Source organism: Miniopterus natalensis, chromosome 14 (assembly GCF_054644295.1).
Source record: "Miniopterus natalensis isolate mMinNat1 chromosome 14, mMinNat1.hap1, whole genome shotgun sequence".
In the NCBI taxonomy this organism is placed as follows: Eukaryota; Metazoa; Chordata; class Mammalia; order Chiroptera; family Miniopteridae; genus Miniopterus; species Miniopterus natalensis.
Window position 1 is genome coordinate 25,302,288 of NC_142094.1, and position 16,171 is coordinate 25,318,458.

At 36.9% G+C, this 16,171-nt stretch overlaps 1 protein-coding gene across 1 annotated transcript in view; it reads left to right on the forward strand.

Moving 5' to 3' along the window:
* The window catches only part of LOC107543268 (catenin alpha-3), a 435,074-nt gene that overhangs the window by 345,432 nt on the left and 73,471 nt on the right, over positions 1 to 16,171 (forward strand). The window contains exon 6 of the mRNA XM_087824142.1: positions 6,265 to 6,446. Coding sequence (XP_087680268.1) covers positions 6,265 to 6,446 — 182 coding nt within the window. The remainder of the gene's footprint in view (positions 1 to 6,264; positions 6,447 to 16,171) is intronic.

The window sequence follows — 16,171 nt, forward strand, 5'->3', positions numbered from 1 at the left end:
TGTCCTGACATGAGCAGAGAAGCTTATTTGTAAATTGAAAGGCCCCCAGTTATCTGAGCTTTCTGTGCCCTTTTTGATAGAACTTATTTTTTCTTCCTTGGGACTCAGACTAGCACACCTCCTGTCTACTTTGAATTTACTATAAACTAGGGCATGGATTTCAGGTAACCAAACTTACTTAAATTGTATGCAAAGTAAAAGTTACTAGGCTCTGAGTCAAATCCTAAAGGCATTATTGTGAATAAAAATGAATCAGCTTCTAGAGCTGTTTGCTATTCTCACAGCCTTTATAATATTTATTTATTGAATTTTCCTTTGTTATGTGTAGCTACTTTAAAAACATGAGGATTTCTATCTTGTCAGCCTTGGCAGGATCAAAAGACAAAAGTATTTAAACAACCTGCAATGAGGATCTAAAGAAAACACAATGGACTTAAATTTAAATTAGTCTAAAACTTTGCAACATTGAGATTAAAAATGTACATATATATACATATCTATTACTATTTAGATCAAAATATGCATATAAGTTAAAGCATGTTCTCTTTGGAGATAGTCTATTTTGACTATCTTAACTTATAATAATCCACCTGTTTTAGTGAGAAAGGAACCAGAGGAAAGATTTTAAAGGATTTGTGTTAATCATATGGCTAAAATATATAGTGCAAAAAATATATGGCCATGCTATGCTTACATCTTCAAAAGGATTGGGATACTCATGTCAGTGTTTTTATACCTCCTCTCACCAGCATCATTTTTTGAGGCTCCATGAAGATCACCGCCTTTGAGTTCAGAACCTTTCTTTTTAGAGAAAGACGTGTGCTACCCCCGCACTTACTAAATTTCAATCATTAGAATACGTTCTAAGGTATTAAATGAACTTGTTTCCTCTGAGTCTATAACCACACACATCTATTATGGAAGGATTACTTTTGCAGGTCATGAATCTCATATACCCTTTTAGTTTTTAACCAGTTAAATTTTCATGAATGATTTTATCTCTTCGTCCCAGATGATCCAGCCCTGGGCCTTCAAGTATGTCCAAAGGGGAAGCTGAAGCATTATTGGTCAGGGCTGTTAAAAACAGATCGGTATTTTGGCATAAGAGAATAGATTATCTGGTTTCTAAAATCCCTTATTCCTCCACAAAACAAGAACATAGAAAATATTATCTGTTTTCTTTCTTTTTTTTTTGGAAAAAAATGCACAGGAAAATTTAAACACTAGTGCAAAGTATACCCATATTCCATGACCTAATAGCAATTTTAACATAACACTAGAGCCATATTGGCTTTTTTTTTTTTTCTGAACCACTTCAAAGTAATTTGCAACATTATAAAATTTTATGCCTCAATATTTCAGCAAGTGTCTCCTAAAATAAGTCTCTTATACAACCACAATTTTGTCATTACACTGAAGAAATTTAACAATCACTTCCTAATTTTACCTAATATCCAGTCTATATTCAGAATTTTCCAGTTGTCTCCCAAATGCCTTTTAGTCTTTATTTTTTTCTAGAGGGACACATATTGGGTTCACAAATATTATATGGCTCTTCTTTTGAAGATTTAGATTAACCTTAATGCTAAAAATTATATTGAAATGCAACCATAAACAAGGGGGTATGATGTAAGGAAAAAATATCGGCCAAGGCCGTCTTCATTTATAGGAGATGTGCATATATCTTCTACAGGCTTCATTTGCATGGTTGTGGAAGGTGAATATTAATATCTACCTCAGAAGAGTATTATTTAAATGGGATAATTTTTTAAAAGTGTTAGCAAAGTGACTGGCATATGGGAAGTATGAACAATGTTAATTATAATTACATTACTATTGCCATTAGAAGCTAAATAATCAAGGAAGCCTGATGATTTACTAGCTAATTCTGTGTTTAGACCCAGCCCCTGAAGCCTATAAAGTTTTATAATAAATGAGACAGTTGCATACCTAATAAGGATCTGTGAATATAAGCCCATGAGGCTTTTACTGTTATTTTTTGGCAAAAGAGGAAACAGAGAGCTTTTAAAAGCTAATATGCTTATAAATTTGATTTAAAGGACTATGCATAAGAATGTAGAAACATATATCACTCCTTAAAGCAAAGTCCAGTTGCAAGTCCTGAATATCATTTAAAAATATTATGGAAAACTTTTTAATGAATTTTCAGGAATGTGTTTGGAATGACAATTTAGTATGCTTTTTTTTTTTTTTTTTTAATATGCTTAAAATATCAACATGCAAACCTTTTTGGTGAATTTGTTCTCCAAATTGTAATTAAGTTGAATTTCTGCCCGCAGCACTTCAGATTTTCTAAACTCCAGCAAAATGTTCTACTATTTATATTTTTGACATATTAAAAACATTATTTCCCAAATGCCTCTGGGCTTATTAAAAACACACATAAATGCTACTATTAAATTCAGTTGACACCAGAGGTAAGAACAAGAATTCTTCCTTTAGAAATATTTATTCAGTATGCATACGCCATGCATTTGATTCTGAATGCCGAGTTTAGCTACCTGCTGATATGAGTAATATTAATTGATTAGGAATTTCCTAATATTTATAAAATTAAAAAGCATAATTGTGGCTTACTTATTAATAAAATCCTATTTCTGTGTTTCATCCAGGTTTATGGATAGGGAAAGTAAGGCATATGATTGCTTAAATTTCCATGAAAAAGTTATAGCTGAGTAAAAAAGAACAATTTTGTGGGAAGAGAGAACTACTATAGTAACAAATGGGCTTGAGTACCAAATCTGCCACCAACCAACTGTATAATATTTTCCAAATCATTTCTCTTTCCTGAGACTCAGTTTCCATATCTGAAAAATAAGCAATTTGGATTTCAGAACTTCTGAGAATGAAATGATTATAATGACCTTATATTTCTATGTGGTTTATTGCTCATGAAATGTATTTACTCATAATATTTTACTTGGTCTCTGCCTAAGCTCTGTGAGTTAGCTAGGTGAATATTTTTTTAGTAAATCTATTGGGTGATTTGGTTAATAAAATTATATAGGTTTCAAGTGTACAATTCTATGCTACATCATCTGTGTATGGCATCGTGTGCCCATCACCCAAAGTCAAATCTCTTTCTGTCACCATACATTGGACCCCTTCTACCCTTCACTAAAAGTCAAGAACCATGTGATTTCACTCATATGTGGCATATAAAGCTTAGTGAATATTTTTAATGTCCTTTCCCACAATATTGTGAAAAGTCTTGGAGGCTAGGCTAATTTATGTACACTAATCATAAGTACCATTTACTAAGTCCGTAATATATAGAGTATACCAAAATATGTATACACACATTTGGAATAATTATAAATGCAGTGTTTATCAACATGCACTTCATTTTCAAAATTGAGCTATCAGCTGTTAAAGTGTGTATATATATATTTTTTGGGACACCTTGTATTCTTTGTTCTTCTTTCTCAAGATTGCTTTGACTATTCTAGGTATAATTGTTTACAGACCTAACTATAATTGTCAGAAAACCCCTAGAAAGTTTTATCATCTTTTAACATGTGACACGTGGAGTTTAAGGTGGTTAACTTACTTGCTACACAGCAAGTACTTGGCAGAACTGGAGTTTGAATGGAAATCTGTATGACAACAATTTTTGCATTTTTCCTATTATATCACTTTGTTCTTGTCTTTGTATGTTTTAAGAAGTAGTGAAAATCATTGAAAGTTTTAAGTTAAAAAATAATGTAATCATATCACTATTTTAAGTAGTAGTAATAAGCATAATGAAATAAAAAAGTAGATAAAACAAAGATGAAAAGACCATGTGTGCTATTAATATAGTCTCAGAGAAATAATGAAGAATTGAGTTTGAAAGTAGAAAAAATTTATTGGAGAAATTAATTTCTATCCTGTAGAGGTTAAAGCTTGGAAATGTATAAATGTAGGTGACAAAGAAAATGCAAAATCAGTCATACAAAATTTTGATCCCACAAGCCTATCTATCTCTTGACTATTTTGTTAATGGCTATAAACAAACATTTACTATGTGTGCCCATTGTTAAATTGGATTGTTTGTGTGTGTTTTAATATTGAGTTGTATAAGCTCTTTATATATTTTGGATATTAATCCCCTATTGGATATATCATTTGCAAATACTGCCTCCCATTTGGTAGGTTTTCTTTTTCTTTTGTTGATGGTTTTTTACTGAGCAAAAGCTTTTAGTCTGATGAAATCCCTTTAGTTTATTTTTCCCTTTGTTACCCTTACCTGCAGAGACATATCCAAGACTATTGTTAAGACTGATGTTAAGTAATTTACAACCTATGTTTTCTTCTAGGAGGTTTATGGTTTTAGGTCTTACATTTAAGTCTTTAATCCATTTTGAGTTTATTTATATATATAGTATAAGAAAGTGGTTTGTTTAATTTTTTTGCATGTATCTGCCAATATTCCTAACACTATTTACTGAAGAGACTGTCTTTTCTGCATTGTATATTCTCGACTCCTTTGTCATAGGTTAATTGACCACATAAGCCTGGGTTTGTTTCTAGGCTCTCACAAGTACCACATTGTATTACTGTAGCTTTGTAATATAGTTTGAAGTCAGGGAGTATATACTTCTAGCTTTGTTCTTCTTTCTCAAGATTGCTTTGACTATTTGGGTTCTTCTGTGGTTCTATATAAATTAAGGATATTTGTTCTGGTTCTGTGAAAAATTCAGTTGGTATTTTGATAGAGAGTGCATTGAATCTATAGATTGCTTTGGGTAGTATGGGCATTTTAACAATAATATTAATTCTTCTAATCCATGAGCACAGTATATACTAACACTATAATCTTGAGAAGATAACTTACCCTTTGGAGACTCAGTTTCATAATCCATAAAATTAGGATAATGATATACTATTATTAGGGTTGCTATGAAGATTAAAGTTTAAATATATGTAAGGTGCCTAGAAAAGTGTCTGGCATATATAAACGTTATCTATTTTCATTGTCTTTTGTAACAAATACCAAAATCACTTGACATACAATATAATATCATTGAAATGGCAGTGATTCAGAAAACCTTTGATAGATGTTTATATGTGAGTCCTACTCTATAGATTTGAGCAGGAATGAGACATATAGCCAGGCAGTCATACATAACATTAGAGAATCCACTTACTCGATTGATCTAAAACCTGTACCTCAGTTTCTTTTCTTAACCTGCACAAAACAATCCAATAAGGAACTTTCATCCAGAATTCCCAAGTTATAAGTATTCCCTCAAGTGCTATTTTGAAATTTTCATAATGATTGAAATTGATTGATAGCATACAATAAATCATTCACAGAAGCACGAAGAATCTTCAGTAAAGGCGTTAGTCAGCAATTTAATGCTTTATTGTTGTCATTTCTTCTGTGAGAAAGAGTCAAAATTTACTAGAACTTTTAGTTTTATAAACTATTGCCCAACTTTTGGCCTTATCTTGTCAAAAGTAAATGTCTACCAGTTGTAAATCACCATGTAAATTGAGATGTTATTAAGGAAATCTAGTGCAGTTGATGAGATTTCTCTTCACGACAGGGTCAGTCTCAATGTTACCCAATAATTGAGCCTGTTTCCTGCGTGGCTGGTGGGTAGCAGCTGCCACTATATTATTTTGTGCCTGGGAAAATTCAAAAGTTGGTTAAATGACTTCTTCAAAGTTGTATTGGAAATCAGTGGCATTCCAAGGAACAGAACTAGGAATACACTGAGATCACCTCTTGAATAATTTTAATTTTATTATGATAGTGAATAATTGTCCATGATATACCAGTGTACACTTCAGAATTATTCCTTAGATCCAGAGTCATGGATTTTTTATTATCTCTGAGATAAAGACTATAATAAATAAATAAATAAATAAATAAATAGGCCCAATTGACTCTATCTACAGCTACTATTATTTCAAAGTATAAAAACAATTTTATGAAAATGGAGATAATAGTGACCAGTGACCAAGAAAGAGAAAATTAATTTCTATTTTGGGGCTAGTTTAATGTATTAGTAGCTTATAATTTAGTTAATATGCTTGCATATGATTGATTTCAAACCTACGTGAGCTGTGTCTTCATTTGCATGCCCTGCCATATGCCAGCAGCAGTAAAAGTTACTCTTCTTTAACATATCACAAAGGCCACATTTGTTTTTAAATGAAAAAATTTTATGAACAATCTGATCTATAATGACCACTTCTTCCTAAAATGCTTTTTGACATAGTGGAATAATTACAAATCTAATTATCACGTTTTAGGCTAAGATGACTCAACTGCCTGAGGCAGAGAAGGAAAAGATTGCTGAGCAAGTTGCTGATTTCAAGAAAGTAAAGAGTAAGCTGGATGCTGAGATTGAAATATGGGATGATACAAGCAATGATATTATTGTTCTGGCCAAGAAGATGTGTGTGATCATGATGGAGATGACAGACTTCACAAGGTAATTCTGTGGAGAGTGATGTGTAGCACTTAAAATGGTTAGACACATTAATAAAATCTCAAGATTCTTTGAATGGCAGGTGCTAAAATACAAGTGGTAGGGACAAAGCAAATAATATAAAATTAGAAATTTCTAGGTGTGTCGTTCTAGAGATTTGGGTAAATAAATATGGCAGTTTCTTATAAACTGTCAAGGAATAATTTTGGAATCCACTCTATACCCTCTTACTTCAGGAACCTTCTCTGTATATCATACGAACATATTACTTTTACAAAGAAATTGGTAAATCATATTATCTGTATCAGAGCTCTCTGAATGGTTGATTTCTGTAGCTACATAATTTTAGTTGTAGTGGTTTATGTATCATCAAAATTAGTGATATCTTTTGCTACTGAAACAGCAACTAGATATGTTTGAATGTAATGACAATAATATACACAAAAGAATTATACATTGTGTGTATGTGATAAAAAGAAATTGGGATGAGAAAATTGAAACTGCTAGAAAATACATATTGAAATAATTGAGTTCAGACTGGGAAAGAAGGGAAATGAAGTTAGGAAGATGGAAGGGTAAAGAACTTCTGCAGCTGGGGTGTTCGAAGAGAATTCACAGCTCCACAGAGTGATACCTCATCGCAAAAGAGACACATTTCATGTTTTGCAAAAGCTAAACAGCCCAACATTCTCACAATCTACAGGTGTCACTGCCAAAGGTGTCCACAGAACAGAAATAGTGTATGTTCAAATAGCTGTAAAGGCAGAGTCACAAAATTGAATTTTGGACCCTGATTATCTTTTGTACTTGAACTGAATCCTGATTTAGTTTAATTTCAGTTCATGTAAATTGTGATACATCTTCAATTGTTTTAAAACGAAACCTTTTTATTTACTTCATTTTCACTCCCAATTCTTTCTTCAAGAGTTTTCTCAGACACTAAAATATTTTTCTGAGGATTAAATTGAGCATTTTTATATAGGCTATTTTTTAGTTCCACCCATGTCACATTTTTTCGTTGTAGGTTTTTAGCTTGTTTGTAATGGGCCCTGTGAAAATGGGGGTCATAGCTGGCCCTGCAGTATTTATAAACAAGTAGTCGACTACTTTAGTACATTCTCTGTCCCACATATAGATTTGAAATAGCTGGTTTTTTTAAAAAAAAAAAAAGTAAATAGTAAATTATCTTTTCTAAATTGTCACTGAATGCTGTTTTCTCATTTTCTTTAACTGCTATTTTATTATTAATACAAGGCCTAACATGGTAAACTTTGACAAAAGCTTACTATGTTCTACACTATGATGAATTTATGTTTTCTCATTTTCAGGACATTTTGATTATTGTATTGTCCATTTTATTGTTAAAGAAAGTGAGATTCATAGAGGTGAAATACATTGCCCAAGGACACACAAATGAAATGACTTCCAATTGGTCCAACTTTAGAATCTGGGTACCTACTCATTTTATTACACGTCTTTACCTCATGTTAAACCTAGAAGACCCAGTCCTTTCCCCAAGGCAGAAACAGACAGACAGACACATTAGAAGGAACAACAATAATTATGTAATGTGTTGTATGCTTCTAGCTGTGACGGCCTTAGGATTTCAAACCAGACAGATTATCGGGTAGGGGGCGGGGGGACAGAGTAAGCAGAGAACAAAACTATGAGCAAGTGACGTTTTTATAAGACTGTAAATAAGACGTGGGATTGGATTGTGGGCTGAGATGATATAAGTGAGAAAACCCACTAAGGGGGAGGCCAGGAGGTGGGTATGACTCAGACCCGCTTGGGAGACTCTAGAAAATTACATAAATATAGGAAGAAGTTAAGAGGGGCATGAAGAAAGTGATAGATTAGAAAAGGGCTTAGAAAATGGCCAATTTTTTTAAGAAGTAAGAAGTAGGGAACTATTGAGAAATTGTGACCGTGACGGTGGCACGATGGAGACCGAAGAACTGGAGGAGTGACGGGCAGGAAGAACGGCCGCACGTTCGGCTGGTGCCGCAGCCGGGGGCTCTAGCCACGGCCGGGACACGCACATCATTAGACGGCCTGGAAATTCTGGCGTTGGCTAATAGAGACTTGAAAAATTTCTCAAAACTACTGCATTAGGGGCTTGAAAAATTACTTCTGTAAACTTGATGCAGCCGTTCCTGAGCCTTGGCCCACACCCCTTGGCACACTGACCGTTTCGTTCTTCATCGAGCCCAACCCGGCGGCCTGGAGCGGGCTTCACCCGGATGCTTGTGCACAGTTGGAGTAAGGCGTCTCTGTCGCCGCCACTGTGATGCATCCATCTGACGGCAGAAAAGTCAGACTTGAGTGTTTTAAACGTGATTTCTCATTGGTGAGTGGCTGTCCGTATAGTCGCATAAGCTGTTACCTTAGTACTCTGACCCTGGGGGGTTTTCTAACAGCATAGCGTTTCTTTCCTTCAGTCTCTGGTGTTTTCTAGAAATCAGACTTAAGGACTTAAAACTGGCTGAAGGAAAGAAAGTCTTTCCCTGGTACTGTTTCATTTTCCAGGGAAGCATCTTCCAGACTCCTGACTGGAAGGTAAGGGTTCTGGGAGCGCAGGCGTAGAGTGGAGTGGCTGGTAGTTTCTATATTTAGTATTAACTAGTCATGCATTCATCTAATATTCCACTTGTGAGTAAAAGATATTCCCCCATTAAATAAATTTAAAGACTTCCAATGCAAAGATTATTTTACTCTCTTCAGAGGACACTTTCCAGACTTTTCCTGGGATGAGGGAGAGGCAGATGCTCGGTGGTGTGGAGTAGCGGAGGGGCTCAAACTGCCTTTTTCAGTCTCTCCCTCTACCCCACATTTCAGTCATACATGGATCATTCTGTTTAAATCGGCTTGATTCTTAGTTTTGCCACCACTGGCTTGGACTCTGGCTTTTGTAGGCTAACTGAGCACTGACTGAGTTTCAGGCACTGCCCTTGGTTTGCACCAGGACAGCATAAGGTAGAATGGAACCGGCCTGTGCTTTGTACTGAGCGCTACGAATGGCAATTCTTCTGGTTTTGTATTTCTACCATGTCCTTAACTGTGGTCTCAGAATCTTGGCCAGAGCATCAGCTGGGCCTACCTGCTGCAAACGGGGCCGCGTTTTACAGCATACAGTCGCTCCAGCTGTCCGGCCTGTTGCGCCCAAGAGGTAAAGTACGAAGGAGGAGCACGTGCACCTAAAGGGGTGTGCTGTGGAGCAGAGCTCCCAGCTGTCCTAGATCCAGGAACACCCACATAATGCCTGGGCCGCGGGAGGCGATACTAGAAGACTGTCCAGCTGCAGGGAAAAGAAAAGAGTCATAAAGACTCCGGGAGAAATAATGTGCCCGTTGGTAGAAAGCAGTCATTGGGTGAGGGGCGTAGAGAGATGGCAGGTGCCCACTGGATTTGGACAGGGGGCGCCTTTGCTTCGCCTGTTGCATACCGTCACTGGGTGCGGGCTTGTATTCAAGAAGACTTTTTGCCCCACCTTTCTTTTCCAAGGTACAGTTCTGAGGGATGGAACAGAAAACGAGCAGAGGGAGGGATAGAAACCCTCTGCGCCTCTCCTCGGCTAGGGCTGCAGAATGAAAGCCTTTCGGAAGCATTGCTGATATATCAGCATAAAAATTCATATGTTCTCTGGCTCACATCCATTTTGTTCCTTAAATATGCAACCTCTTTGCACATGGCTTGTTTTGCTTTTGGAGGTGAAATGTTTATATTCTAATATAATGTGTTAACAACAATGACAATTTAAGTGTTTTAGCCCACACAGCCAAGGGAATAAGAAATACTGGTAAATTTTGTATTTTTTTTCCTTTTTACCCTGGTGGTTAAAAAGTGATCACTGGAGGAAATTTGTATTTTGACATTTGCAGGCACTGTCAGGGTTTAATTATTTTTCACTGTGAGCAACCTTTAAAAGAAATAATCTTTCCTAGCTCCATTATGTAGAATGTGATCATTCTGTGTGCTGTGAGGAATAAAGTAAGATTCCGTCATGCCAAAAAATAGTGTTCACACACCGGCTTTTAAAAGTCTTATTCAACTTTGTAGGTATAAACCCTTCTACTTTACTTTCCTCAAGCAGAGTAAATCATTAATCCAATTAAAAACAGTCTTATGATTTAAACTATAAAGACAGGTAAATTTAATTTTTGTTTTACTTTATAAGGCTATGAATTCTGTTTCTCATTTATGTTAAATATACACATAAATATCTAGAAAATGATTGAAAATATAAAATATGAGCTATGTGGATCATTTAAGAATTTGGAAAAAAAAGCACACATTTCTGGCTATTCAATTTCAACTTTAAATGGCATTCATTTTATATTTGAAATAAATATTATACCAGGGAGAAAGAATTATTTTTCTGTGCTCTACCATGATGACTTCTTTTCTTTTTTTTCTTTTTGGACAGTGTGTTAGAGTTATTACAAGCTCTTATTGCCTTTTCCATGAATATTCTCTCTGTAAAGAATTGGCTTGCTTTACTTTGTGGAGTTTTGAATCGCTGGAAACCATTATTCAGTAATGCTGAGGAGAAATGCTTTAACATAAAGAGCATAATTCTGTCTGCCAATTATTCTGATGTGATAAGTAATTGGCAAAAATTCAGCTTATTTACATCTTAGTCATTGTTTATTAAAATTAACCGAGAGTGAGAGCACAGACCCTCTTTCCTGAAATCTGGCATTTCAATGTCTGCAGTGAATTTATGAGAGAATTGGATGAAATGGCTGTGTCCCTTTCCAAGTGGCAAAGCATTTTGTGCTGTGTGAATCTGCAGATTTCTGGTGGATAGAATTAAATGATGCATTGTCTTAGAGCACAGGAGACTAAACTGTTAGAAATGTGGGAATAAATAAAGACACCTCCCTGCCCCCCAAATGAGAACATACAGAGGCTATTTATTTACCATCATTTGCTTTGGGCAGACACTCAAAGGCAGGCAGGGAAGAGGGAAAGCTCCCAATGAGGGGTGGGGAGGGGAGGAAGATTTCAGGTATTTCAGGTTAGAGTTTGTTGACCCAGGAAAGATATAGGTGGGCTAATTAGAAGCAAGGCATCTTATGTGACTGGTTTAGGGAACATATTTTGCTTTTTCTGATTGTTACTGAATTTAAAGCAAAGGCAAATGTAGGTAGGCTGGCTGTTGTTACCCAAGTCCTGACCATTCTGGTCAGTTGCTGCAGAGGCTATGGTTTAATTTCTTAACCAACAGAAGTTATAGGTTAAAGTTCTATTGTCACTTTTAGTCTGGCCATTTTCCATTTATGTATCCAGTCTTTCAAAAATGTAACTGATAATCGTTTCTTTGGGATAGTGATAGATAGATAATTTTGTAAACAATATTAAATGAATTTATGTTTAAAAACAAAATATGTATTCTTATAGGGAAAAAAGCAATCCATGATAATCTATATCCCAACCCAATAGTCTACTGGTTTTCAAAAAAGAAGTAAAACAGTGAAATATTTCAGTAGAGGGACCTTTGTGAATATAACTAGTTTTTTAAGTCTTATAACGGCTATGTTTCAAGAACCCTTAATTAGTGCAGTTTGGAGTTTATTTTGTTCTTTTATAATACTTTGATGAATATATTCTAAAAATTGTAATTTTTTTCACATTTGATATCTTAAAATTTTCACTCCTATGTCTAACTCGCTCATTTCCAAAATTTTCAATGCCTTATCTTCAACTTCATCACCATCTCTTATTTCAGACACTTTCACTTCTGCCCCCTCCCAATTTATTTAGTCATTTGGTTCTTCCTTTCTTTTCTTATATAGCCTAGACCACTTGGCCTACATTATAACTACTCTCTCATGAAAATCTTGATCTCTCTGTCTCTCAGGACCGCATGACACACAAAATCTCAACCCTGCCTCAATCCAGCCACAGCCGCCTTCTGTCCTTTGCCTGGGGTTAGGATTGCGAATTTCACGCATCCTTTCCTTTTTTTTGATCAGCCATGTGTTTGTACCAGGAGATGTTATGAGGAAGGGAGCCTCAGAGAGATACTAAATTCTTGCTACTCTTGAATGTAGTAGCTTATGGGGTAGGGTGGTTCTCTCTTTAGACAAACTTCTCTCATACTTTCTCTTTGAGGTCTGTTGCACACTCTACCTTGATTACAGATATCTGCCTCTAGCTGTTCCATCCATCACTTGGAATAGGTACCTACCTTGAAGGCAATTATCACTATCAATGTAGATATTATAACACATTAGTCTACCATCCTTTGCTCATATAATGGCAGAGTGACTATTTTGTGATTTTACATTCTTCATGGAAGCTTTCTCTCTGCTTTCAATTTTTTGTTTACTTTGTTTTACTCTATTTTTACTATAAACATGAGATTTATATCACAAATGCTAATTCATGTAATTTTTATTGAGTTCAAATACTTTTGTCTATAACAACAAATGAAAAAAGTAAAAGAAAGAAAGACCTATCACAATTACACTATTGCAGAGGCCAGTATATCCAGAGTTTCAGATATTAGAGTTAGTCTTGGCAATTAAATGTTTTGGAAGGGAGAACTGAACTCTCTGTTTTTCCTAGAAAAAGACCCTGTGCTCCAAGATTCCATCATTGTCTGCAAAGAACATTTCCTTATGTGTTATTGGGAAAGATAAAACTTCAGGAAGTGGTTCCATCAAATTTCTGATCTGATTAAATTGATACTATGCAGGAAAAATATAAATGAAAGAAAATGATTTGTAGGCATGAAAACATTACACATTTTATTTTGCCTATTGAACATTACAAATCTTTATCATAATTTACCCAGATATTTAGGGAGCTTATTCAGAATTGTCTTAAAAATAATTTATTGTTACTATTTGGAACCTAAAAATTTTTTAAGTCCATCGACATACTTTGAAAAAAGAAGCTGAATTAATTTCATTTAAGTTATTTCATAGAAGCTTTGACTTTTCGGTTTAAATATATACTAGAACTAACTGGGGAATTACTTTTCAAGTAAATATTTTGAAGGAATTTCTGCTTTATAGTTGTTCAGAGCCCGAGCAATCTCTTCTCCTGGGGTTTTAATCAGGAGGTTTTTCAAAATAACCAATAAACGTCCCAAGATTTCATGGGCTTGCATTGGGCTTCACCCCCTGATGAATGATCCCCTTCCAGGTTAGACCGACAGGCCTGTATGGTTAAGCACCTCCTGCACATGTCCTGCTCCTCCCCAATCCAGCAGGGAGGGGGAGGAAGAGGGGTGCTGGTCCCCGGGGGGGGGGGGACCGTGCTGCCATTCCCTGGGTGTGAAGCTGTAGCTCCTTGGGGACGCGAACAGGCCCCTGCTTCCCAGCTGGATATGCTCAACAGTGTCTGGCGCCCCCTTCCCTTCCTTTTCCATCAGTAATTACCTAACTATGGTAACAGAAGGACATAAAAAATGGTGAGTGTTATTTTCAAATGGCTTTAAATTATTTTTAAAATAATGTGAACAGGCAGGACAGAAAGTCCGAGGAAAGAGTCGGTGTGGAATTTTAAATTCCTTACAGAATTTCACAAAACAAACAAACAGAAACCAGGGAGAACAGCCCTAGCCGGTTTGGCTCAGTGGTTCAAGCATTGGCCCACGGATGGAAGGGCCTGGATTCAATTCCAGCCAAAGGCATGTGCCTTGGGTGCAGGCTGGATCCCTGGCCCCGGACAGGGCCTGTGCGGAAGGCAGCCAATCCATGTCTCTCTCGCACTGATGTTTCTCTCTCTCCCTCCCTCCCCCTCTCCCTCCCTCCCCCTCTCCCTCCCTCCCTCCCTCCCTCCCTCCCTCCCTCCCTCCCTCCCTCCCTCCCATTCTCTCTGAAAAGCAATGGAAAAAATATCCTCAGGTGAGAGTTAAAAAACAACAACAAAAAACCAGAGAGAACATGGGACATACCCACATAATGCAAGATGGGGGAATGAGACAGTGTAGTCAACAGCTGATGACAGAGAAAGGTTAAAAATATTTTGGCCATAAAATGGCATGGATACTAATTCCTGGTTAGATAATATTAAAAGAGAGCCAGAGGATGGACTACAGTCTGGGCGATATGGATTATGTAGGAGAGGAGTAAAGTATATCCTGCATTGGCTGAAACGAGGGAGGAGATATTAGCTGTTAGGCATTTCTAACAAATTTCAAGATAGGCAAACATTGAAGGGGTGTTGTTTCAAATGGGTACACAATTTGGTTTGGTGCGTTCTTGATTTTTCCGGGTAAGCAATGTTGTTAGAAAGCAATGAAGCTCTACCCTTAAAGAAGAAAGTAGCCCCGTTACATTTGGGGGCACGCTATCACTGACATCACAGCGCCCCACATCACCCGCCTGCCACACAGCGTTAGGCCAGGAGCAGGCTCGGGCACCGCGGGAGGGCCGGGCTGCCCTGCCGCGGGCCTGCCGGCGTTCAGCGAGCGTGGGCCGACCTCTGCTGAAGAACATGGTAGTGTCTGGGCACCTGGGGCTGCTGCCTCCCACGAGCGAAAACACGGTCTCTCAGATTTGTCATGGAATCCCCGGAGGTGTCGAGGTGAGTCACAGCACACAAGTGTCACCTGCTCTGGCAGCTTTGCGGACATCTGCCCGAGCTTTCCTTCGGATTTTCTCCTTGTGTAATGAAGCAACTCTAAGATGCCAGCGGGGACCGGGAGGCTTCCAGGGCAGTGATGGGACAGAACATTTCATATTTCAAATCTGTCTCATTCGTTACAGCTAAGGGCAGATACTGAATCACAGTCGCTGTTGATGAGAGCAAAGGTTATTTAACATAAGTACACAGAAAATTAACCTTAAAAAGGCCCGAGTAGCTTTATAGTGCTTTCTAACGACTGCTTTGCCAGTGGAGTTGCAGACTTTGGGTTCAATATTTGTCCATTATTGTTAATAAAGAGAAACACTTTTAAGTTACTGTTTTTAGCAAATTCCATATTCTAACATAAGCAAATGTTTCAGTAGTTATAAAGCTATCTCCAAAATGTTTTTAAGTCATAATTTCCTATTCTTTTCTTCTCTGTGTGTGTGTAGGGAGGGGTTTCCTTAAATGTCCTTTCCTTAGTATTGCCATTAAGTCATTTCTCTCCCTTAATTATTCTATTCTCTCTCTCTTTTCCTTTTACCACCAAGATGGCTACTTGGCGTTTGCTATTTCCATAGTGATTACCTATCAACACACCTCCTGGTTTCTTTCCTTCTATTTCCCTGGCCTCAACATAGTGGATTTGACTTGTCAATTATGCCCTTTCCTTTCCAGAATCTGCTGCTTGTATCTGCCCTCTAATAGCCCTATTCTCCAACCACCCATTTTGTAATTTTTTTTTTACCTTTCTCCTATTTCTCCTCTCAACATTTGCCACTTTTACACGATCCTCTTAATATATCATCAATGATCCTTTCCCTTTATTTTCGCCGCCCCTTTCATTTCCCCCGCCTTTTTATAAGTGACTTACTGCTAATGTCTCTTGCCGTATCTTTCTCCTTACATTTGTGTAATGATTTCCATTTCACCCCTTTTCCCATCGCTTTCTTCGTTCACACTTCTAAGGATTTATTGAGGTCTCCGATGTGCCTCAGCACAGGGACCGAAAGATAACATGACACAGACCTTGCCTTCAAGGAATTCCCCATGTAGAAGAGAGACATAAATTAACCAATCATTAAGCATGTAGAAAGTGCAGGGCCCCAAACAGATACATGGTTTCTTAGAAGCTCTAGAGAATG